This window comes from Poecilia reticulata, chromosome 13, assembly GCF_904066995.2.
Source record: "Poecilia reticulata chromosome 13, P_reticulata-male-v2, whole genome shotgun sequence".
Classification (NCBI taxonomy): domain Eukaryota; kingdom Metazoa; phylum Chordata; class Actinopteri; order Cyprinodontiformes; family Poeciliidae; genus Poecilia; species Poecilia reticulata.
Genome location: NC_088842.1, coordinates 3,864,127 through 3,887,777, shown reverse-complemented (window position 1 = coordinate 3,887,777; position 23,651 = coordinate 3,864,127). Strand labels below are relative to the sequence as shown.

The 23,651-nt window shown below is 40.8% G+C and overlaps 1 protein-coding gene and 1 long non-coding RNA gene across 9 annotated transcripts in view; both read right to left on the bottom strand.

The window, feature by feature from the left end:
* Positions 1 to 23,651, bottom strand: part of sorl1 (sortilin-related receptor, L(DLR class) A repeats containing) — a 310,404-nt gene that overhangs the window by 140,391 nt on the left and 146,362 nt on the right. For 7 of the 8 annotated variants that reach the window (XR_014090459.1, XM_081614355.1, XM_081614354.1 and 4 more), the window contains 9 exons: positions 23,386 to 23,459; positions 10,389 to 10,477; positions 9,970 to 10,148; positions 8,602 to 8,788; positions 8,002 to 8,130; positions 6,984 to 7,123; positions 6,735 to 6,907; positions 6,502 to 6,633; positions 644 to 735 (listed from right to left, as the gene is read on the bottom strand). Coding sequence is in view for 7 of the 8 variants with exons in the window: in XM_081614355.1 (XP_081470481.1) it covers positions 644 to 735; positions 6,502 to 6,633; positions 6,735 to 6,907; positions 6,984 to 7,123; positions 8,002 to 8,130; positions 8,602 to 8,788; positions 9,970 to 10,148; positions 10,389 to 10,477; positions 23,386 to 23,459 (1,195 nt within the window). In the remaining variant the exon portion in view is untranslated. The remainder of the gene's footprint in view (positions 1 to 643; positions 736 to 6,501; positions 6,634 to 6,734; positions 6,908 to 6,983; positions 7,124 to 8,001; positions 8,131 to 8,601; positions 8,789 to 9,969; positions 10,149 to 10,388; positions 10,478 to 23,385; positions 23,460 to 23,651) is intronic. The other variant, XM_008425236.3, reaches the window with a different exon arrangement.
* On the bottom strand, positions 17,721 to 20,569 carry LOC103474354 (uncharacterized). Its single transcript, XR_535171.3, has 3 exons — positions 18,892 to 20,569; positions 18,728 to 18,797; positions 17,721 to 17,740 (listed from the first exon to the last, which is right to left on the bottom strand). It is a non-coding gene; the product is annotated as an uncharacterized LOC103474354 (long non-coding RNA).

The window sequence follows — 23,651 nt, the reverse complement described above, 5'->3', positions numbered from 1 at the left end:
TGGTTTTCACACCTCTACATGCATGAGCTAAACATGTTTAGTTATCTTCCAGATAATAAGTCGCCCCCAAGTATAAGTTTGATCAGTCAAAAAAATATGTCATAAAAAGAAAAAAAAACATATGAGTTGCAACCATAGTCTGAGTTGCTTGACAACCTAGACCAGGGGTATCTAACTCCAGTCCTCAAGGGCCGCTGTCATGCAGTGTTTAGATGTGCCACAGGTACAAAACACTGGAATGAAATGACTTAATTACATCCTCTTTGTGTAGATACATTCTCCAGAGCCTTGCTAATGACCTAATTATTCTATTCAGGTGTGGTGCAGCAGAGGCACATCTAAAAGTTGCAGGACACCGGCCCTCGAGGACTGGAGTTTGACACCCCTGACCTAGACTATTATATGTGTGTGAATCATACTCCAGAAATGACGGTAGTTGGCCACTATCAGGACAAGCATGCCTACTTAAAATACGTCAAAACGGAAAGACATGGTGCAGCAATGATGTGTTTAACCATTTATGGGTTTCCTGAAACTTTTACCTGTAACACTCTGTATTACAGGCAATGCTACTGTCGAGTAGTATTGATCCTCATCAGCACTACTCCAGACCTAATTACATTAATTACAGATGTATCTTTACCTTTCTGCAGGCAGCAGAACCAGAGCTCGGGGGTGTTCCAGGATGGATGAGTTGAGCAAAGTGTGACGCAGGTCTCCATCAGGATTAGAAACCTTCAAAGACAAGGAGGAACTTTTTAGTGGAGCTCTGTTTGTTTGGAAGGGTTAAGTTTAAACATTTAAACACATGCTGTTAATAAGAATACAGATTTTGTCAAAAGATAAGGTTAACGTAAAACTCTGCAGAAACAACCGTAGAGCAGAATAGCGTGAGGTCATGACCCTAAGGCAGGAGTGGGCAACTCCAGGCCTCGAGGGTCAGTCTCCTGCAACTTTTAGATGCATCTCCTCTTCAACACACCTGAGTCAAATAATGAGGTCATTAGCAGGACTCTAGAGAACTTGACTGCACTGAGGAGGTGGTTCAGCTTTTGGATTCAAGTGTGTTGGACCAGGGAGACATCTAAGAGTTGCAGGAAACCGGCCCTCGAGGACCATGATTTCCCACCCCTGCCCTAAGGTTTCTGCTCACAGGTTTTGTGCTTTGGAGCCAAGTGTCTTCATGTTTTTTTGTTTGAAAAGCTTTCCTTAGGAAAAGCATAAACAAGTATGGATTTGATCCCAGTTTACTGGCTTCTGTTTGTCCACCTGCTTCTAGGTTTGGATCCTACGAGTGTCCTGACCAAAGGCCCAGATTGTGTTCAGATCTATGATGTGCTTCATTTCCACTTCACCTGTGCAGCAGTGACGGAGACCTGCTGCTGTGCAGAGCTACTCAGGTGTGTGTTAGAATCATGGTAGCAAACCAGCAAAACGCAAAGAACTTTGCACATATTTTCCCCTAAGCTAACCAACTGAGTTGAGTAATGCTCTTGGATGCAGGTAAGGTTAGCTAAAATATGACTAGCTAATATCAAAACAGCACCTTAAGCTTGTTAACAAGCAGCATGTAGGCTACTGATGTTGTTGTCTATGTTCAGCTACGTAGATTCATTCTGCCCCCCCAAAATAAGTTGATGTCCAACTTGTTAAACTCCTCTGGAGCTGGGGCTGGATCAGGATGCTTCACTGTTACCACAGCACTGGCCTCATGGTTTTATTCTCCAGGCTAAAGCTTTGCCAGATGTCAAAACAATCAGAAGAATAGTTCATCAGTAAATCTAGTTTTGCTCCAGTCTTCAGCAGTTCATCACTTCCTGCTGTTTCAGTTTGCCCCTAATGGTTTTAGTGGATAGAGATGGGTTGCAGTGCACTGATAAATCAACTCCAATTTCCTTAATTTTGGGAAATCGGTACTGGGCCGATACCGATTTGATCTACCTCTGTAAAAGTCTGAAAATCAGCCACTGTCCTCTTCTGATCTACTGAAGAGCAGAAGAGGACACCCAGATAGCATACGATGGTAATTCAAAGTTGAATTATAGTCAGAATGGTTGATTTTTGGCTGAGGTCGACAATTGACGGTGGATCAGCCATCAAACAGTCATCCAGTTCTAGCCAAGTAACCAATGTTGAAAAGATGTCATTGAATTATTAATGTTGTTTTATGGTTGAAATCTAATGATTGAAATGCCGATGTCTAATCAACGTCTGATCAATGTTGAATCAATGTATGTTGTTTTGTCGCACCCCATCCCCTCTTCTCCGCTTCTGAGCTCTGGGTGAAAGCATTTTATTAGTGAGCGGGGTTATCACGTTTTAAATTAAGCACAGTTGAGGATAGTGGGTTGTGATTCTTTATGTACATTTTACTTGTCCATAAAAATCATTACTGACTGTTTGTGCATGATATGTTGACACAAAAACATCTACAACTTACTACATGGAATGAAGCGGTCCACCCCCACTATTTACATGAGCGGGATGTCCCAACCACACAGTCACTTCGCTGTTGGCTTGTTTGCAAAAGATATTAATTTAATGTTGAATTATGATCACAAAGGTTGAATTTATGGTTAAGGTTGACGACTTATGGTGGATAAACCATCAAACAATCATCCAATTCTAGCCAATTAACTAATATTGAAAATATGTAATTGAATCAATGTTGTATTGTGGTCAAATTCTAATGGTTGAAATGCCAAAGTCTTTTCAGGGGCCTCATGCACAAAGCATGCGTGCGCACAAACAATGTGCGGCGCCATATTTTACGCATATAAAAATTTACTTTGCGTCAACGTAAATTTGACGCAAAGTAAATTTATATATTTACGTCGTTTGTAAGTATATGCCATCGATACCATTACGTAAATTTGTATATTTACGTCAAAGTAAATTTGACGTAAATATACACATACTACAAAGCGTCAAAACTCACATAAATACACTGAAACCTGACTACATTCAGTGTTTTTTAGACCAAGAATCATCAAACCCGATGTTTTTTTCATGATAAAATTTTTTTATTGCTTAAAAGTAAACGATGAAACTGAACCGCATTTATCCCCAGACAATAAAGTAACATGAACACAAAATAAAAATAAAAGGCTGTAAAAACCTCACTCGAATGTAAATAGTACTTTTTTTTCAGTTTTTGTCTCATAAAGAGGTAACATGTCGGTCTGTGCGCCGAAGCGTATGAAATGCATCTATGAGGTAATTTAATTCTCACTAAAACAAAACAAAACACAGTTAGATCAGCAGATTAACTCCAAACAGGTTTGATTACTTTTAAGGTGAGGTGTGTAGACAATCCCGTATGTACTTAGCGGCACAAAAATGTGCTGCATTGTGGAGCGTTTTGGCTCTGATGGAGAACATCGCCAATGGAAGGATTCAGAGGGAGCGATTGATCAGAGATCATATTTATCTTCTGTTGATGATGGTTTATTAGTTTTTAGATTAAACCAGACTGCTCATTCTGGAGCTCTGAGCAAAACTTAAAGAAGGAGCTGTGCAGTATTGGTACCGGTGCAAGTGCAGTCATCGAGCCACCAGCTTTGTGAATGCGCCTTTCTGGACAGAAAGCATCTTTATTCTGTAAATGTACAAGTTATGCACATGTTTCCACTATTTAGAATAACGGTTCTCAACATGGGCGGTACCGACCCCCTGGGGGACAACAATACCAGTTTAGACTTTGAGCAACTTGGTAAAACTGTATTGTCTAACATTAAATCATGCTTGGCTGCAATGGTATCAATGGCAGCTCTCTACACTTCTACTCAGTGTTTGTTAGATTTTGGGGCAGCTCCACTCCTGCTACTGGTAGCTTCACCGCATCAGTTCAGCGTTACACCGGCTGATGACGTTGCTGTGATTCACTTTGTCTGGTATTTTTGTACATATGTTTTGGCAGTTCTGTGATCATGTCAAAGCAGAAACTTATATTAAAATGTGTTTTATTTCCATTTGAAGGCTGCACGCTTCCATGGAAGGACAATAGAAAATCGCTCTTATAAACATGTAATTACTAAAATCACAATACCCTCATTGTGCATCCCTCTGAAAAATGAACCCTTTTAAATAAAGAAATCCCTCCATGGGTGATACCTCGATAGAGGGCATTCATTTTATAGCGTTAACACGGGAGCTGTAAGTGGTCCGGTATGAAACGGGTGTGATAGAACAACGGTACTACCACAGCACTTTTAAATTTCAATAATCGGAATATCGCAATTGTTTCCGTTGTTTTAAAAGGTTTATGTCAGTTTGCCTTTTCCCCATTGATTATTTTCCCGAACGCTGCGCACCATAGGGAGTAAAAAATTTTAAAAAATGACGCGCACATTGCATGGTTTTTTATCAACATGTTCCTGATGATAAAAAACTAAAGTAGATAAAGAGGAATAAACTGGTATGGCAAGACCTTTTGAACACTACTTAATACAGAGGAATGTATGGCAAAAATAAACACACTATTTCCAGATGAAAGGTAAAATAATATTGTTGAAGTGCCATGGGTTTGTTGAGAGCATATTTTTCATGTCAATGTTGACTCCATGACACTTTCAATTTGACTCATTAGGATTTGATTAAGAACCAGATTTGTTCTTTGTAATTTCTGTCCAGTAAAACTAATAATCTATAAATCAATAGACAGGTCTATATAAAGATATAATCCATGTTTCTGTCTCATATTTGTATGGCATTAAAAGGACCTGGAACTTTTGTTTTTCCACTGAAAGCTCTGGTTTGCACAATAAATGCCATGTGGGTGAAATTTTATGGATGATACTCTGATGTCCCATTCTCCTGAAGGCAGCACAGAGCTGCACCACCAGAAACCGACAGAAACACTGAAGAGAAGAGTTATGATTAATGTAGTTACAATTCTATCCATGTTTTAATGTTGCAGAGCACTGTTATATTGCAAATAGTTCAAAGTTTAAACTGGCATTGTTGTACATCTTTTATCTGGTCATTTTGTGTAATATTTAACAACTAGAAAATGGCCCAGAACAAGAATATTTTTTTCACTCTGATTGGCTGCTGTTAGGCCTACCAATTTTAAGTTGAATTTGGCATTTTTCGTAGACACCTGTGAAAATAATTTCTACTCCCATTACTTTTTTGTTCTCTGGGAAATAATTTTTGATGATAAATGCAGAAAAAGGCATAAAAATCAAAACATCTACAATAGTGATAGTAATGATAAAAAAAATAATAGTGAGTGCAAAGTAGCCTACAAATTCTTTGGTGCGGGGAGGTGAGGGACCTGGTTAAAGGCTAGGGAGGCGCTGGCCCAAAAAAGGTTGAGAAACACTAATTTAGAATAAACGTCCACATTCCCTACTCAAAGACTCTCTGATACTCTGTCTGTCTTTAAATCCCAGCTGAACGTCCCCCTGTTGTTCAAACGGGTATTTTCATGATCTCTTTATTTATTTATTTATTTATTTATTTAATTTGGATTTTATTTTTTTCTTTAAAATGCATTATTTTTATTTTTGTGAGGTGACTTTATGTGTACTGAAAACACCTTTTAAATAAAATATATTATTATTATTATTATTATTATTATTATTATTACAAATACTCATACTGCTACAAACGAGGACGGAGATGGTTACTGCTTCGCGTGGTGGCAGACTTCTGGGTATTTATACTAATTTACATATGTTTTTATGGGTGGTGACAGGGCGGACCAGCAGCTGCGCTCTATTTCCCGCAAATCAAGATTTATAAAGGAAAAGTGCGCGACCACGTGCATGCGCACGTCTTTATGCATCCCATTTTTTTTGTTCGCCGCACTTTTCTAAATTTTTGTACGCCAAGTTTTAGTGTGAAAACTGCGCATTCTTTTATGCATGAGGCACCAGATGTTTTTCAACACACCAAGCACACTGCTCTGCAAGTTTTAGGCATTTCCCTAAAAATAAAATGTCAAGTAAAATGATTATTTAGTGCCAGGATAAAAATATTGCAAAAATTTGAATTTTCAGCCGAGTTCAGATGAACTGTGTGCAGTGACATGTCAGGACATTGTTTCAAAATGTTTTGTGATGGAGCAGAAGGGTCGGCAATATGTCATCAGAATGCCAGTGCTTGAGACACTATAAGTCACATGTTGAAATATTATTAAGCACATTTTGTAATATGTGTTTGTGGGCTGTTGCATGACGTAAACATGTGTTGGTGTTGTGTCTTAAATGGAGCACTAGGTGCTTATTGAAGCACACTTATTTTACACCAGGATCTTAATGTTGATCCTGCAGTGATTTTTACATAGGTCTATAAAAATGTTTAGAAATCTTTTATATTTCATCACTACGTAAAATAATCTGAAAAAGAATAGTCATCAGTAAATATTTGAAAAATTAAGCTGTTGCCCATGACGAAATCTTAGGACACTCAGGTGCTAAAAATATTTTCTGTTAAGAAGGAAATTATATTTGAACTGAATGTATTTAAATTTGTTTGAATGTTTGTCTCTGATACTTCAATCTTCTGGGCTCCTGCATCGACCCAGTACAGCAGCCTGCTGATGGGGTCAAAGGTCAGAGCCTCCACATTCTGCAGATCTTTCCTCACAATGACCTCCTGACCTGTGCTGCCGTTCAAACACAGACGCTGCAGAAGAAGCAGGACAAAGGAACCGTAAAGGCTGATGCAGTTATTTCAGGAAAGAGCAAAGCGAATTAACTAAAAGACGCATAAAGTCCAGCTCATACCTGGATGGTGTCCAGCGAGATGTCCGCCCAGTACAGGCAGTTCCTGTCATAGTCAAAGTCCAGTGCCACGGCTTCCCTAAGGCCAACTAGAGGCAGGGGCTGGTCAGTGCCGGTGGCCAGGTCGTAACGGTGGATGGAGTTCCTCACGGCATACAATATGAACTCATTACTCTCTGTGAAACACAGCACACACTGACTCAGGTTAGGGCATTCCTGACGTAAAGGCAACCAAAGACTTGTTGTAATAACCTCCAACAGGACAGGGCAGCATCTCTCCGTCCAGCCTGGCCTCCACGTCTCCCCCTCTGCAGCTGTCCCCTGGTACCTTCCTGTAGCTGCAGCAGCAATACAACAGTTTTTCCTCAGCAGGAGGGCGGATGCTCCTCCCACTAACACACCAGTAGGAATCAGTGAAAAGATTGTCCATGTCCTTCTTGTGATGAGCACAGAAAAAGTAATCCAGAACTTAAATCAAACTGGAGCAGTACTGCTGAAATCAACAAAATCTTTTAAATCTTTTCAGTTTACATTTTGTCACAATATAACCACAGACTTCAAGGCTTCACATTAAAATTTCAGGTGACAACCAGACGTAGTGAATAGTTGGAAAGCAGAAAAAAGCTGATATATGGTTCTCATTTAACTAGGCCATTCTAACACAAGAATAGACTGATCTAAACAATTGTGTTGCAGTTCTGGTTGGATGTTCAGGGTGGTCGTCCATCCTACCATCAACTCTGACCAACTTCCATGTTCCTGATGATAAAAAACATTCCCACGGCATGATGATGCCAGTACATGTGTTCAGAGTGATATTGTATTATGTTTTTAACCAAACAAGTTTGTGCTAGAGGCCAAACAATTTTCAATTTCAGTTACACTTGACCACCTACCACCACACGTTTGCTGCACTGCTGATGGCTTTTACAGATGGAGCTTTAAAAGACTGCTTGCAGAACAGCTGCATGTACACTAAACTATACTTGTTAACAAGGCTTTCTGAAGGGAATGGCCTGTTTTAATTAGTACAAACACAGAAAACTTTTCTTTTTACATTTGTAAAAAACAAAATAAAAATGCAGTTAAAGCATGATAAAATGTGGAAAAGACGGTTGGAATAATTTTGCAGCTATTAGTCTTGTTTTTCAATTTTTAAATCTGACAAACACTTCATGAGAACATGCTTGGGGTTAAAGTCTTATAGCAATTCATTTCTACAATTAAAACAGGACATCTGTGTTTTGAGAGATCAGATGCAGAGTTTTACCCTTTGCTGCGGTGGTAGCTGGTACCAATGGGACAAGGAACTGGAGGAGCATAGAGGTCTCCCAGGAACTCTGGGTCAGGTACACACACTTGAAGAGACAAGTCCTCACTCATCTTAAAGCCATAGTCACTGGAAGGAGAGGGAATGTGGAAAGAGACACTCAGATTAACTTCTGCATTCTACAAGTAGTGCAGAAATTAGCGCTGCTAGAAAGCAGTAGTGCTGCTAAAGCAACTGCAATACAATCTAATCATCTGTATCACCAGAGAGCAGAACAGCCTTCTCAGAAGAAGAAGCAGATTTCCTTTTAGTGTCATTGTTCAAGAAAGCACAACATTTAAAAAACAGAAACTTTCAAAGGCAGTGAAGATAAAAAATGATAAGCATATTTCAATAAATCTAAAAAATATACTAGAAACACATGAATAAATGAATGAATGATGTTCAGGGTTTGGGATGAATTTGTGATGTTCAGGGCAACAACAGCTCTTGGGTAGAAACTGTTTTTCACTCTGTTAGTTCTTGCCTATATTGCCCTTAAATCCCTCCCTCAGAGTAATAGTTGGAAGAGATGGTGGCCAGGTTGTGAAGGTCCCTCACCATTCATAGTCCTGGCGAGTGCAGGAACAGTTGGAGATGGTGATGGGCCTGTCAAAGTCTTCCCCATTGAAGCACGTGGCGTGAGGAGCTCTTCTCTTGAAGGTCACCTCCCTGCCCAGCAGACACTCGTTACCATGCTCATCTGATGGAGACCAGTGCTTGTAATCGGCTTCAGAACACGGAACACCTGGACAACAGAGGAGCACTTTGACTCCTGACTTCACCTCTTTAATGCTATCTGCAGATAGAAACTTTGAAGCAAATAGAACAAGATGGAAATAAAATCTTTCTTCAGCTTTGTTCCCTTATTTTAAGAACTGGAGTTTGACACCTATGCTCTAAAGTATCTGAACCTTTTAGCCCAGAAACCATGTAGCACCTTATGGGTTGGCAACAGAAGTGACAGAAGCAACTGGAAATAAATTTTCACTTACCCATGACAGATGCAAAGAAGCTAGCTAGACAGGACATATTAGCAGCGAGTTAGCTGAAGAATCTGAAGAAGCCTCTGATTAAAGACTGCTGCTGAATGACGGTCAACAGCCCAATATTTAAGCAGGAGTCGATATTCCACAGTAATATGCCCTGGATGACATCATCAGTGGTTAGTAGTTCTGCTAATTCGCCTCATTTTTTTTTTTTTTTTGCTGCTCCTCTTCAACTCTGTCTGGAATCTGGGATATAATTATCTCTGGAAAAGATGCTTGGAACTTACACCTTCTCTTTCTGCTCTGTTGAGATGCTGCCTTGTTTCCACGGTTACGCATTGTTACAACTCTTTGAAACTAAAAAAGTAAGATAAAAACTTCTGTGCTGGGAGAATAATTATCCAAACATTAACTGCCCCCCCACAAAAATTCAGAACAAAAGTCAACAAAATGAACGAATCAGAATGAACAGAGATACTCCAACATGCTGCAATCACAAGTGGCAAAGTTATAGACATGTATGCAATTCAGAAGAAAAACAGTAAATTGCTCATGTAAAAAAAAACAGCTCATACTGCAGTTATGTGGATATTTTACACCTGCTGCAAAACGGAAAACTGCGGCCAGATTTGGTGTGAAACCTTAGCAGTGGTGCTCAAGTCCAATCCTCGAGAGCTACCATCCTGCAATTTTTAGATTCATCCTTACTCCAACAGACCAGGATTAAATGGCTGAATTCCCTCACCAGCAGTCATTTAGCTCTGAACAGGCAAGATAACGAGTCATTCATTTGATTCAGGTGTGTTGGAGCAGGGAAGCATCTGAAAGTTGCAGGACGGTACCTCTCGAGGACTGGACTTGAGTACCACTGCCTTAAGCTGTCACAGTTTTCACCTCAGACCCAAAAAATGCAGAACAGCCTTCTCGCTCTCCAACCTACCCAGAACATCGGAGGTGTTGACCTGCAGGATAAGCCAGCTGTGCCTCTGCTCAGCGTACGAGCCAAAGATGGTGAAGATGGTGCTTTTCTCCCCAGGCTCTGTCAGCAGCTGATACACGTACACCTCCTTGTCTGAGAACTTAAATTCAATCCACGTCTCGCCTTCGTTGGTGCTGAACCTGCAAGCAACACATTACATCTGATTAGATTCTTTCCATTGTGAGAGGGGAGAAGACGTGAGAAGGAAATGTTAATTAAAAGATTCAATTATTTATAGAGACAAACAGAATTGTAGCTGTATAGCTAGCTAGCAAGCTAGTAAGGTTAGCAGTGAGTTATTGGTAGCTTGGAAGGGTTTACAAATAAAACCTTCTAAGCTTTCCAAGTCGCTATTTGCATTTTTTCCCACTTTGACTTACTTCAGATGTTTGGTGGAGCTTCCTTGTGCGATGGCCATCAGGATACCACCATGGTCCCCCCAAGTGTAAAAGTGAGGGCCTGCCAGAGCCTGAAGGGAATGAAAAGCGAGCTGTGTCTAAAATATACACAGTACATGGGGTAGAAGCAGAGTGTGGTTGGCATCTACTCTAAATTTCAGGAGTTCGTGCTGGTTATCATCAGAGTATAGCAGAGTCCCATAATCTTGAACAAGGTGAATACAACCCCATATTTGGACTGAAACAATTAATCAGATTAATTGTGATAAATTTATTATTAACCCTCCTGCAGTCTTAGTGCGACGCTCAGGAGAAGCACGGCAGATGTCTTCATGGGGATGGGGAGCAGGAGGGACCGTCGGCTCCCAAAACCACACAGAAAAAAAACCCTTCATAAAAGTGCATGTAGGGTTAGTGCAAGCCTGCTGGTAAAAAATGTCTTCTGCGAGGTGAACCCTAGTAAAAAAAAAAGTATACTATAGTATATTAAATTTTAACATACTTTAGCATACTTTGATTTATGTACTTAAACTGTACTATTTTGGAACAACTTTTGTTGCGCTTAGTATATTTTAATAGTATTTTAATAATATTAATTTACAACTTTTAGTATATTTAGAATACTTCAACATACTTTTTTGGAACAACTTTAAGTTGTACTTAGTTGTACTTTATGTAGCAGCATAAATGCCACTTTAAGGTCAATTTTGGCTGCTGCATATAAGCAAGCCTTCACCTGTCATGAGGCTGCTTGCGTCGTGATGTCAACTCAATCTGCTTCCATTGTTCGCACCGTTCTGGGTAAGCGTGGCTGTTTAATTGTTTGTCGGCTTTAATAGTAGTTATTAATGCGAATTGGTCTATCTGCTTGGACTCCTTTGCTGCACCTCCAATATCTGAACCGATCTGTCCGTCATTTGTTTGCTGACAGAAAAGTAAGGGCTTAGCGTGGCTAGGTAGCATCTACCCCAGGTAAACAACACCTTCACATAGTATTTTCCTACAGTTGCACTGCATCTAGGTTGAATTGGGGATCTGGTTATCTGGCCTCTCCTTGGGCTGCCACCTTATCGTGGGGGAGGGGTTTGAGTGTCCCAATGATCCTAGGAGCTATACTGTCTGGGGCTTTATGCCCCTGGTAGGGTCACCCAAGGCAGACAGATCCTAGGTGAGGAACCAGACAAAGCGCAGTCTGAAGACCCCTTATGATGAACACAAACTTTGAACTTGGTTTTCCCTCGCCCGGACGCGGGTCACCGGGGCCCCACTCTGGAGCCAGGCCTGGAGGTGGGGCACGATGGCGAGCGCCTGGTGGCCGGGCTTTTACCCACGGAGCCAGGCCAGGCTCAGCCCGAAGAGGAGACGTGGGTCCCCCTTCCGATGAGCTCACCACCTGTCGGAGGGGCCAAAGGGGTCGGGTGCATTGTGCTATGGGCGGCAGCCAAGGGAGGGGACCCTGGCGGTCTGATCCTCGGCTGCAGAAGCTGGCTCTTGGGACGTGGAACGTCACCTCTAGCTAGTGTGCAAGGCTGAGAGGTTCCAGCTAGAAATAGTCGGCCTCACCTCAACACATTGCTCTGGTTCTGGAACCAGTCTCCTTGTGATGGGCTGGATGTACTTCCACTCTGGAGTTGCCCACGGTGAGAGGTGCCGGGCTGGAGTGGGCATACTTGTTGCCCCCCATCTGGGCGCCTGTACGTTGGGGTTCACCCTGGTGAACGAGAGGGTAGCCTCCCTCCGCCTACAGGTGAGGGGACGGGTTCTGACTGTCCACCCTTCTTGGAGTCCTTACAGGGGGTACTGGAGAGTGCCCCTCCTGGGGACTCTCTTGTTCTACTGGGGGACTTCAACGCTCACGTGGGCAATGACAGAGACCTGGAGAGGTGTGGTTGGGAGGAACGGCCCCCCCGATCTGAACTCGAGTGGTGTTCTGTTGTTGGACTTCTGTGCTCGTCACGGATTGTCCATCACAAACACCATGTTCAGGCATAAGGGCGTCCATATGTGCACTTGGCACCAGGGCGCCCTAGGTTGCAGATTGATGATTGACTTTGTCATCGTCTCATCGGATTTGCGGCCGTACGTCTTGGACAGTCGGGTGAAGAGAGGTGCGGAGCTGTCCACTGACCACTACCTGGTGGCGAGTTGGCTCCGGTGGTGGGGGAGGAAGCCGGTCAATCCTGGCAGGCCAAACGTGTAGTGAGGGTCTGCTGGGAACGTCTGGCGGAGTCCCCTGTGAGACGGAGCTTCAACTCTCATCTCCGGCAGAACTTCGAACACGTTCTGGGGGAGGTGGGGGACATCGAGTCTGAGTGGACCATGTTCCGTACCTCCATTGCCGAGGCGGCCTATCGGAGCTGTGGCCGCAAGGTTGTTGGTGCCTGTCGCGGTGGCAACCCTCGAACCCGTTGGTGGACACCTTCGGTGAGGGATGCTGTCAAGCTGAAGAAGGAGTCCTACCCGGCCTTTTTGGCCTGTGGGACACCAGAAGCAGCTGATGGGTACCGGCGGGCGAAACGGCATGCGGCTCGGGTTGTGGCTGAGGCAAAAACTCGGGCGTGGGAGAAGTTAGGAGAGGACATGGAGACAGACTTCCGTACGGCTTCAAGGCAATCGAAGCCGTATGGTGTACGGCATCTCAGGAGGGGGAAGCAGTGCAGCACCAACACAGTTTATAGTGGGGATGGTGCGCTGCTGACCTCAACTCGGGACGTTGTGGGCCAGTGGGCGGAATACTTCGAAGACCTCCTCAATCCCACCAACATGCCTTCTGTTGAGGAAGCTGAGCCTGGGGACTCTGGGTTGGGCTTTCCAATCTCTGGGGACGAGGTCGCCGAGGTGGTCAAAAAGCTCCTAAGTGGCAGGGCCCTAGGGGTGGATGAGATCCGCCCGGAGTTCCTTAAAGCTCTGGATGTTGCAGGGTTGTGTTGGCTTACACGACTCTGCAATATCGCATGGACATCGGGGGGAGTTCCCCTGGATTGGCAGACTGGGGTGGTGGTCTCCCTGATTAAAAAGGGGGACCGGAGGGTGTGCTCCAATTACAGAGGGGTCACACTCTTAAGCCTCCCTGGTAAGGTCTATTAAGGGGCTTCGAGAGGAGGGTCCGTCGGATAGTCGAACCTCGGATTCAGAAAGAGCAGTGTGGTTTTTGTCCTGGTTGTGGAACACTGGACCAGCTCTACACCCTCAGCAGGGTCCTGGAGGGTGCATGGGAGTTCGCCCAACCAGTCTACATGTGTTTTATGGACTTGGGAAGGCGTTCGACCGTGTCCCTCGGGAGACACTGTGGGGGGTACTCCGGGAGTATGGGGTACTGGGCCCTTTGATACAGGCTGTCAGGTCCCTGTATGACCGGTGTCAGAGTCTGGTCCGCATTGCCGGCAGTAAGTCGGGCTCGTTTCCGGTGAGAGTTGGACTCCTCCAAGGCTGCCCTTTGTCACCGATTCTGTTCATTACTTTTATGGACAGAATTTCTAGGCGCAGCCGAGGTGGCTGAGGGGATCCGTTTTGGTGGCCCTTAGGATCGCATCTCTGCTTTTTGCGGATGATGTGGTCCTGTTGGCTTCATCGGAACATGATCTGCAGCTCTCACTGAAGCGGTTCGCAGCCGAGTGTGAAGGGGCCGGGATGAGGCTCAGTGCCTCCAAATCCGAGGCCATGATCTTGAGCCGGAAAAGGGTAGAGTGCCTTCTCCTGGTCAGGGGGGTCGTCCTGCCTCAAGTGGAGGAGTTTAAGTATCTGGGGATCTTGTTCACGAATGGGGGAAGAAGGGAGCGGGAGATCGACAGGCGGATTGGGGCAGTGTCTGTTGTGAAGCAGGCGCTGTACCGGTCCGTCGTGGTGAAGAGAGAGCTGAGCCAAAAAGCGAAGCTCTCGATTTACTGGTCGATCTACGTTCCCACCCTCATCTATGGTCATGAGCTTTGGGTCATGACCGAAAGAACGAGATCACGGGTACAAGCGGCCGAAATGGGCTTCCTCCGCAGGGTGGCTGGGCTCTCCCTTAGAGATAGGGTGAGAAGCTCGGTCATCCGGGAGGGACTCAGAGTAGAACCGCTGCTCCTCCACGTCGAGAGGAGCCAGTTGAGGTGGCTCGGGCATCTGGTAAGGATGCCTCCTGGACGCCTCCCTGGTGAGGTGTTCCGGGCACGTCCCACCAGGAGGAGGCCTCGGGGAAGACCCAGGACACGCTGGAGGGATTACGTCTCTCGGCTGGCCTGGGAACGCCCTGGGATTCCCCCGGAGGAGCTGGAAGAAGTGGCTAGGGAGAGGGAAGTCTGGGCCTCCCTTCTGAAGTTGCTACCCCCGCAACCCAACCCCGGATAAGCGGAAGAAAATGGATGGATGGATGGATTTATTTGATTGGGTGTGCATAAGACTGACATGACACTGTCATAAACATAACATAAAACCTTTCATCCAACTTTCAAAGCAAATTCTCATTAAAATTGTCATTATTTACTGAATGGCACTTCATGACACTGTTGGTATGTTCCTAACAGGAGTTATGTCATGTTTATGACAGTATCATATTAGTCCTTATTTACTGCATGTTTATGTCTGTTAAGGCTAAGATGGAACGGCACTGAAAGCAGCCCCTTAAATCATGGAACGGCATGTTTCATAAACATGACATAACTCCTGTTATTATTAGTCTTATGACTAATATGATACTGTCATAAACATGACATAACTCCTGTTAGGAACATACCAACAGTGCACACCTGGTCAAATAAAGTCTTACCAACATTTTTTCAAGAGCCATTATACTATAAGACAATTGTACAAACTGTCAATACTTTCAAAGTTTACAAACAAAATTATGAAAATCAGCACAATAAAACGATAGGTACACTTTAGAGGAAATTGAAAACTGTTTCACCAAGGACAGAGTATTGTTTTAATTCAATGTCACAGTATTCCAGTATTACTGCAGACAAACTGACATTTCTCCTTCCTAAGAACAGTGAGGATCAACGAGAGAACTTTCCCATTCACTTGACCACTGCACTTTACAGAAACCTGTGGTACCTTTCTATACTAAAGAAAAATATACAAAACGCCAGATATTTCACAACAAGATATTAACATTCATGGAAAAACTTTACATAACTTTATATTAAAGCAGAAAGTACGGCGGCCACCGTAAGAAAGGCTTACAGTATTCAATTATGCCGCATGAACTGATAAGTAGATTATTGTGAGGGGACGCAAAGGTTTTGCGAGGGAATGCAAAAGTTTTGCGAGAGAATGCAAAAGAAAAAAAATTCCCATGTCCCGTGGAGGGCTCCGTACACCACAAACCTAAACAGAAACTTTCCGTAAGAAAGAAAAAATAAAAATACATCCAAACTATTTGGACTATTACTGATTTATTATCGTGGGTCATCAGTCAGTCATTTTACTGTAGTGATTCATTTTACTGTATTTCCCAATATACGGTAAAATGCAGTATTTCTTAAAATATAGTAAAATAAAAAATGAAAATTTGATTTTTCTGTAGTAAATACAGTCATACTGCCTGAGGCATAAAATCTTGGCAACCGTGACTTTAGCAGTTCAGAACTGTAAACGCTTTTATGCAACTTGCTATAAAAACAACACATATACCATAAAGATTAGTCTACATAGGTGAAAAACACGGCCAGACTGTATGATTTACTGACATTTTATTGTAAAAAAAAAAACAACAACAAAATTTCATGGTAACTTTATGGTAGCTGTTCTTACCAGAATTTTACCATAAAAACTATTGGAACCCAGCTGATGCTTAAAATAATCATTAATGCTAAGCTTAGCTAAATTGTAGTCAATAACCTATTGAGAGGCAGAAGCATGTTGATTAAGCTGTACTTGCACCATTCATTATGTTAAAATTAATGCATAAGCTAAAATGAGCCAAAATGCTAATGTTAGCCTAAATGCTGGCAGTAGCATGTGGAGCAACACGACCATGTTGTTTTAATTTTACTTGCTCCATTCAGTATACTAAACATGTCTAATTAATAAGAAAATTAGCTAATAGCTAACTTTAGGTAAAAGGCTAGTGCTAATGCATTGCCTTGCTGCACAAGGCAGTGCACTAGTCAATGGCAGTGAAATGCTAATGTTTTTTGCTAATGTTAAATGACCACACTAATTCAATGTGAAACAGTTAAAACTGTCATGTAAATCCCAACAGACCAATTGCTTGATGTAAAAATGGTCAAGGCTTTTATTTTGAAATGTTCAGTAAGCATCATTTTAATTGGCCACACTAATCCAGTGTGCAACAGTGGTTTGGTCACACCAGTTATATAATGAAGAATAGAGCAATTGCATGATGTAAAAATTGTCAAGGCTTTTATTTTGAAATTTTTATTAAGCTTAATCTTAAATGGTCACACTGATCCAATGTGTAACAGTGGTTGGGTAAAACCTAACCCTCTGCATTAACTGGGTGTTTGCCATAGTTAGAACTACAGAGATGGCCATGTGTTTGTAGTCTGAATCAGCAGCTGTGGCCTGTGTTCTGTTGCTATGGCAATTAATCCTCTCTGCCAACTGCTAGCTGTGAGAGATACACACAGGGGGAGACATAATTATATCTGTTTGAGCCAGCCAGTTTCACTAAAAAAAGCTGTCCGAACAACTCCTTCCCATTCTGGAACCGTGATACGTATTCGAAAACAGAGCAGTGGCTGACTTGCTTCTGCAAGTCAGCCACTGCTCTCCCTATGCATTGCTATGGGCAGGCCCCAATTACCGTACAACACACAAGGAAGTGTAATTTGTCAGCATTTCTATACAGAAAGTTATAAAGAAAATAAGCCCAAATTAAACAAAAATACAGATCTCGAGTAATCCACTTAAAGAAACAATTTCTATTTAAAAAGTCAGTTAAAAAAAGAACCGATTCCATTTCCATTCCATTACTGAGATCTGAAAAAAAAAAAAAAAACAGAATGTGTCCATATAAAAGATAAGCTATTGTAGAAGAAAAACCGGTGATAAAAGGATTCTTGCTCTGGGTTGAGAGAAACAAGTCACTAAGTTCAGACTTCGCTCAGGATGGTGTGGGTCATGGTCATGGTTTTCTCAGTCACAGGTTGAGATTGAGACTCACATGTTGTCAATGAGGTGTTTCCTCTCTGCTGGAAAACAGAAACAAAGCAAAAGTTAGAACGATGCACTACATGAACATCATATCAACTCAGTATCCACTTAAATGTTTGTTTCACCTTTGTTGATTTGCATATGGAGACTGGTACTTCAGCCAGGCGGTGTGATCATTTCTGACTGAAAATTCAGTAGTCTTAAACCTTTGTTTTTGGCGACAGGTGTGATCCTCTCTGCAACCAGACAAAATACACAAACAAAAAACATAAATAAAAACTAGACCTATTTCAGGGAATTTTCTATCTTCATCCTTCGACCCTTCGTTTTCGGAGAAACATGTTTCTCTTTACAATTTTTTACTTTTTGACCAGTAATTCAGGATAGATGACACAAGAACAACAACTCAATGCAGAAAGTCAAAAAGAAAAAAAATTCCCAAAAATTCAAAAATAAAGGGTTGATCATTTAAAAAGTGAACAGCCCTTATTTGGTATGTATATCACCATCAGTTGTTTAGATTTGAGCTTTATATCTTGTTATAATTCCATGTTCATGAGGAGTCATTTCCTCATGAAAACATGTTTGCGAAAACCTCGGATCTCCATGGTAACCATTCGGTAGTGCTTCAATGCTTCCTCATGCAATGCACCGCCCATTTATACGAAGCTTCGTCTTGGAGCAGCAGTCCCCCTGCTGAGTTCTCCACAGAGAACCCCTCCCCGCGCCTCCCCATCAGACTAAATATTAGTTTGTCAAACCTGGGACTGTCAAACCTGGGTCCATTACATGCATCTGACCTACTAGGCCATGAGCTCAGTTAGAAAATACCAAGCCTTGCCAGTAGGTGGTCCTTTACAAATGAAACTGAATTATAAACACCAAATAATGTGGAAAAACATTGCACAAATCAGGACATTGAAATAAAGGTAAAGTATTTCTATGGATGTTTTGATGGTGCCTGGAGCCATTTTTTCTATGTCCTCTGGATTTCATTCCACAGATATGTTGCATTTTATGAATGAAATGTAGACCTTGATCAAGGTTTTTATTGTTTGGCAAGACTGCCTTTGGTTATTTCTTCTTCTTTCAAATGTATGTCCCCAAACAGAGAGAACCCTTGTAACATGTTAAACAATCTTACGTCAAAATTGCAATGCACAAATAGACTTTAAAGGTTACAAACATAACTGTTTTAGGCAATTTATGAAATAGATACTCACCATTTATCTGGGTGTCATGAGGGCCAATAAGTTGTCTTCAACCATTTATGTAAGTTACAAATCCTGCAAGCTAGCAGAAACAAAGCTGTAAATGTTTACACTTTTCATACAGGCAAACAAATTGTTTTAAGACAATTTATGCCATGTTAGTTTTTCTCAGTCACCTTTGGTGCATTTCTCAAGTCATTTACAAAACAGTAAGTGCATTTCTCAAAACAATTTTAAAAAACAGCAAAAAAATAGCATTTGTTTGCTTGCATAATCCTTAGTTCAGCTCTCAAAATTCTGTCAGTTAACATATCAGTGACTCAAAATAAGTTATTGTTTCTCTATGTACAGATAAGACAGTCAAATTGATTAGTCATGGGAAGAAACTTTACAAGATTCACATTTACGCTTTTGCTGTAATTTATTGACGGACCATGCCATGGTGATTCAGAAAGAAAAAGACAGAAATGCAGAGAACAAAAAAAGTAGAAAATGAGCCATAGGACAATCTCCTCATGGAAAACTGTACAGTGCTGTAGAAATTACATTACATTTTAATTTTCATCGTCATGCTGACAAAAGTTCCTCAGTGGGGTTAAGGAATGAACACTAGGGTAGGAGGATCTCCATCAGCATCATGTCGTGGGTCGCAAACCGTATCCTGATGTTGGATTGATGGAAACTGACAATGTCCTCAGCCTCTTCTGACTCTTCATCTGCTTTCCTCCGAACCATTTCCTCCTCAGCCTCACTTCTTTCCTTCTCTCTAGCTGTTCACTCTGTCCAGATACTTGTTCTTCAGTTCTCAGAAATGTAACATTGTGTTGTGTTCTGGTTATATAGACCATATTGTTGCCAACTGATGATTCACAAGATGCACCTTCAATCTGTATCAGAAAACTGGTTGATTGTTGGTTGAGCTAATGGTTCATACACTGACTGTTAGAGAAATCCAGGACTCACTTGGGAGCAATTTACCAATTCAGGACAGATTTAGAAAAAAACTAATATAAATTAATTGAAATATGACTGACATTATGACAACTTCAAGACTTATGCATGTTAAGACTTACACAATGAACTTATGCTGTTTTGGAAGTTGATACAATTCAACAGAGACGTTTAACACACTTTGATCAACACGATTAAAGCACATTAAAATGGGGGGAAAAGCAGAGAAGTGCACATAATCAGCTACATGATGTACAAAAGCATTTGCGACTTGCTCAAAGGAATGAGAAACTAATTTTTTGATGTGCAGAAGTGACAGTAATTTGAAGACTGAACAAGTAGTTTTAAGAATTTAAATTTTGTTCTGAGAAATGCACCCAAACTGAGAAAAACTGTAAAATATTAATATTTAAATTTCCTTATCTTAAAACCCTTCAACTGTCATGGACTCAGTGACTTTGATGTAAGTATTTTGGGGGTGAGAGTCAAGAGGTCAAAGGAAAATATAAAATATTAGCTCTGATGCCAAGCTTTATATTTCCAAGCATTACCAAATTATTGAAACAAAAGCTAACGTGTTCTTCACAGTTTTAACTTGCATGCATGAGCATTTCAAACTCAGTTATTCAAATGAATTACTGAACAAAACTTGAAAAAGTTGCTTCTGCCATTAACAATAACTTTAAGCATATGCAGTCTAAAGTCAACCAGAAATATAAATATATCTATGCAGTCGTTCCTACAGAAACATTAATAGAAGTGTAGCATCTGGGAAAATTAAATGTTCCATATAGCAAAAATGTCTAGCTGCAGTGCATGTATATAAACAGCAAGGCTCGGGAATTACACATTTCTTTATCAGTTGGATAAAGTTAGCTAACTTCAGTTAAAACCGTGAAAGGGGCTCACCTGTGATGCAGAAATGTGTTGTCTTTCTCCTTCTCCTCCTGAACGCACAAAAATAGCAGAAACCTGATTTCAAAGACTGTAGCCGCATCCTGATAAGGACCAGGCCTACTGGGCTCTCAGCACCCTGAGCTAGCACCTGCTAGTTAGCAGCCTTAGCTGTGTTGAGTTCAGGACACCACAGTATCCAGAGCCATGCTCAACTACAGGAACAGAATTAAAAGAATCTTGCTGCGGATGCTGAAGGATCAAGCAGCAATACAAACTAGATATTTATTTGTTTACATGACAAATAACAGTCTCAATTTACTGTAAACCCCGCTATCTATCGTTCAACAAACTCTATAGATTATTCTCTACTAATAAGCACAATATTTAAAAACAAGTGTGGGATTTGTAAAACTTCAATGAAGGGCGACTTCACAATTTTCATGCTTTTGGATAACACTAGAATTGTTCTTTATTGAAGTTTCACAAATCAGATGAAGGTTTCACAAAACCCACACTTGGTTTTAAATATTCTTATATGAGTTGAGAATAATGTAGTCCAGATTTGAAGAGTCTAGGTGTTGTAGTTTTTTAGCTAGAGTAAATTAAAGATGCTAACGGTAGTGAAAAATTAGGTGGAATCGCCCTTTAGCCATTTCCAAGTAGCAGGGGCTAACATACAGTTCTCTTAATGTATGATCAATCTATGGTCGGCATAAAATGAATCCCAAATACATAATTTAATCAAATACGCTCATAAATGATGAGAGTATTTGATAATAAAGGAGTTTGCTTTGCAATCGGTGGGTCGCCAGATTGATGCCTGGTCTACCGTTGAGATTTTAGTTTGGTATATTAAAGGCATTATTAAAAAAACCCAAAATATCACACCAGCATTCCATTCTTTGTAAAAATTATTTTGCAATCTGGTTTACGGTTTTACATTGTAGATATAAATATCAGCAAAATTTGTAATTTCGGCCGATTAGTACTGGCCGATTAACTGCTGGCAATAATACAATATTTTTCTATGAATTTTACAATTACTTATATTTTTACAATATATTTCTGTATTTTCTACATTTCATGACTGTCAAAATTACTTAGAATTTATGTTTATTGAGTTATGATAATTCCATGTATTTTTTATGGTAAAATGTTTTGGATATTACAGTCAGTAACTGTTGGTATTTCACAATTTTTTACCGTAAATTTACGGAGTTTTTTTTTTTGCAGCGTTGACTTACGATAATTCCATGTATTTTCTACGGTAAAACAAAATGTTTTGGATTTTATGGTCAGAAACAGTTGGTATTTTATAATTTTTTACCTTAAATTTACTGACTTTTTTTTTTACAGTATACTTACGGAAAGTTTCTGTTTATATTATAGGTTTGTTGTGCCTTTCTATACAAAAGAAAAAAATATAAAACGTCAGATCTTTCACAACGAGATATCAACATTCATGGAAAAACCTTACATAACCTTGTATTAAAGCAGAAAGTTCGGCGGCCCGTAAGAAAGGCTGACAGTATTCAATCATTCCCATGATCAGTAGATTATTGTGAGGGAACGCAAAACCTTTTGTGAAGAAACGCAAAGGTTTTGCGAGGGAACGCAAAAGAAAAAAATGTCCCATGTTCCCTGGAGGGCTCCGTACAAATCCCGTCGCTAACATGAACACAAAAGCTCTAAATGGCTGGTGAGAGTTCACCTACTAAACTGACTGAAGATGAATACATAAATGAAAAGCTGGAGTATAGACATTTTTATAAGCGTATTTGTGAGCCTGCCTCTTTATTATTACACTGAATATAATTTCAGATTTTTGTATAACTTTTCTTCAGGTTAACTTAGAAAGTGAGCTATTATTGTTACAGGTTAAATTTCTAAACTACAGAAAAGTTATTGTTAGCTCAAATGTGAAAAATTGGACTGATGTTGATATGCAATAGTAATACTGCTAGATTTACCAATGTTTTACTCTCTTTTTTTATCCGTTTACTCAATTAATCATAATAATAATCAATAGATTACTCGATTACTAAAATATTTGTTTACAACAGCCCTAGTGAGTAGGCCAAACCCTATCATAATCAAAATTCATATCGCCTTACAAAACTTGCTAGTGCTATATGGAAAATGTAAGTATAGCAGAAATGAATCAGAACAGTCAGAACAGTTTGTTTTGGAAGAGTTGGTAGGAGTAAGCGTTATACTGTATAGTTAGAAAGACATTGGAGTCAGTAAATGTCTGTTCTGATGGACGGAAGAGATGGTCTGAATTTCCTCCTTCTCTTTTCAACTCCTCTGGGATTAATAGTTCAGGTATTATTAATCTTTTGAGATGCTAATCAGCTGCTCTTAGGCGTAAAGACCATTTTGCTACGGTTGCATTACATTTAATGGTGTACAGAAGTTGTTTTTCCACTTCAATGCTTCAGCATGCTGGTTTAATTACATATATACACAATAAGGAAACATTAATATGTAATGTCATGTTTCCACTTTATTTCATGGCCCAGTAGGGAGATTAACTTCTAGATATTCTGAAACTCTTAAAACTCTTTTAGCAGCACCTCAACTAAAAAAGAAAAATCATGCAATGTTTCTGAAATTATTTTTAAAAGTCTGATATAAATGAATTATTTTCTTTGTCTGGAAGAGAAAAGAACCCTGCTGGGTTTAGTACCAACACCAAAATGCAGAAGCTTATGTACCTTTCTGGGTAGTACAATGACTACAATGTGTTATTTATTATTGCCAAACATGCTGCCTGTCACTTCAGCTGTGTTGTTCCTGATATTGTCACATTTTGTACTGACCTCTTTCCACCGGGCTCCAGCACTGCTTGATATGTAGACATTGGGCTTGTTGGCCAGATTCCTGCCAACAGATCCTGCAGCCAGACAACAAAAAGGCATTTCACACAGTGACAAACCCACACAGAGGCATAGGCACAGTCTCTGGGAATTTCCCCCCAAACATTTCAGGTTCTTCATTACTTCTGGTTTTAATTTGGCAGATGGGAAATCATGTCGTATTTTTAGCAGATTTAAAAAGAAACATGATCAATCAATGAAGCAATAAT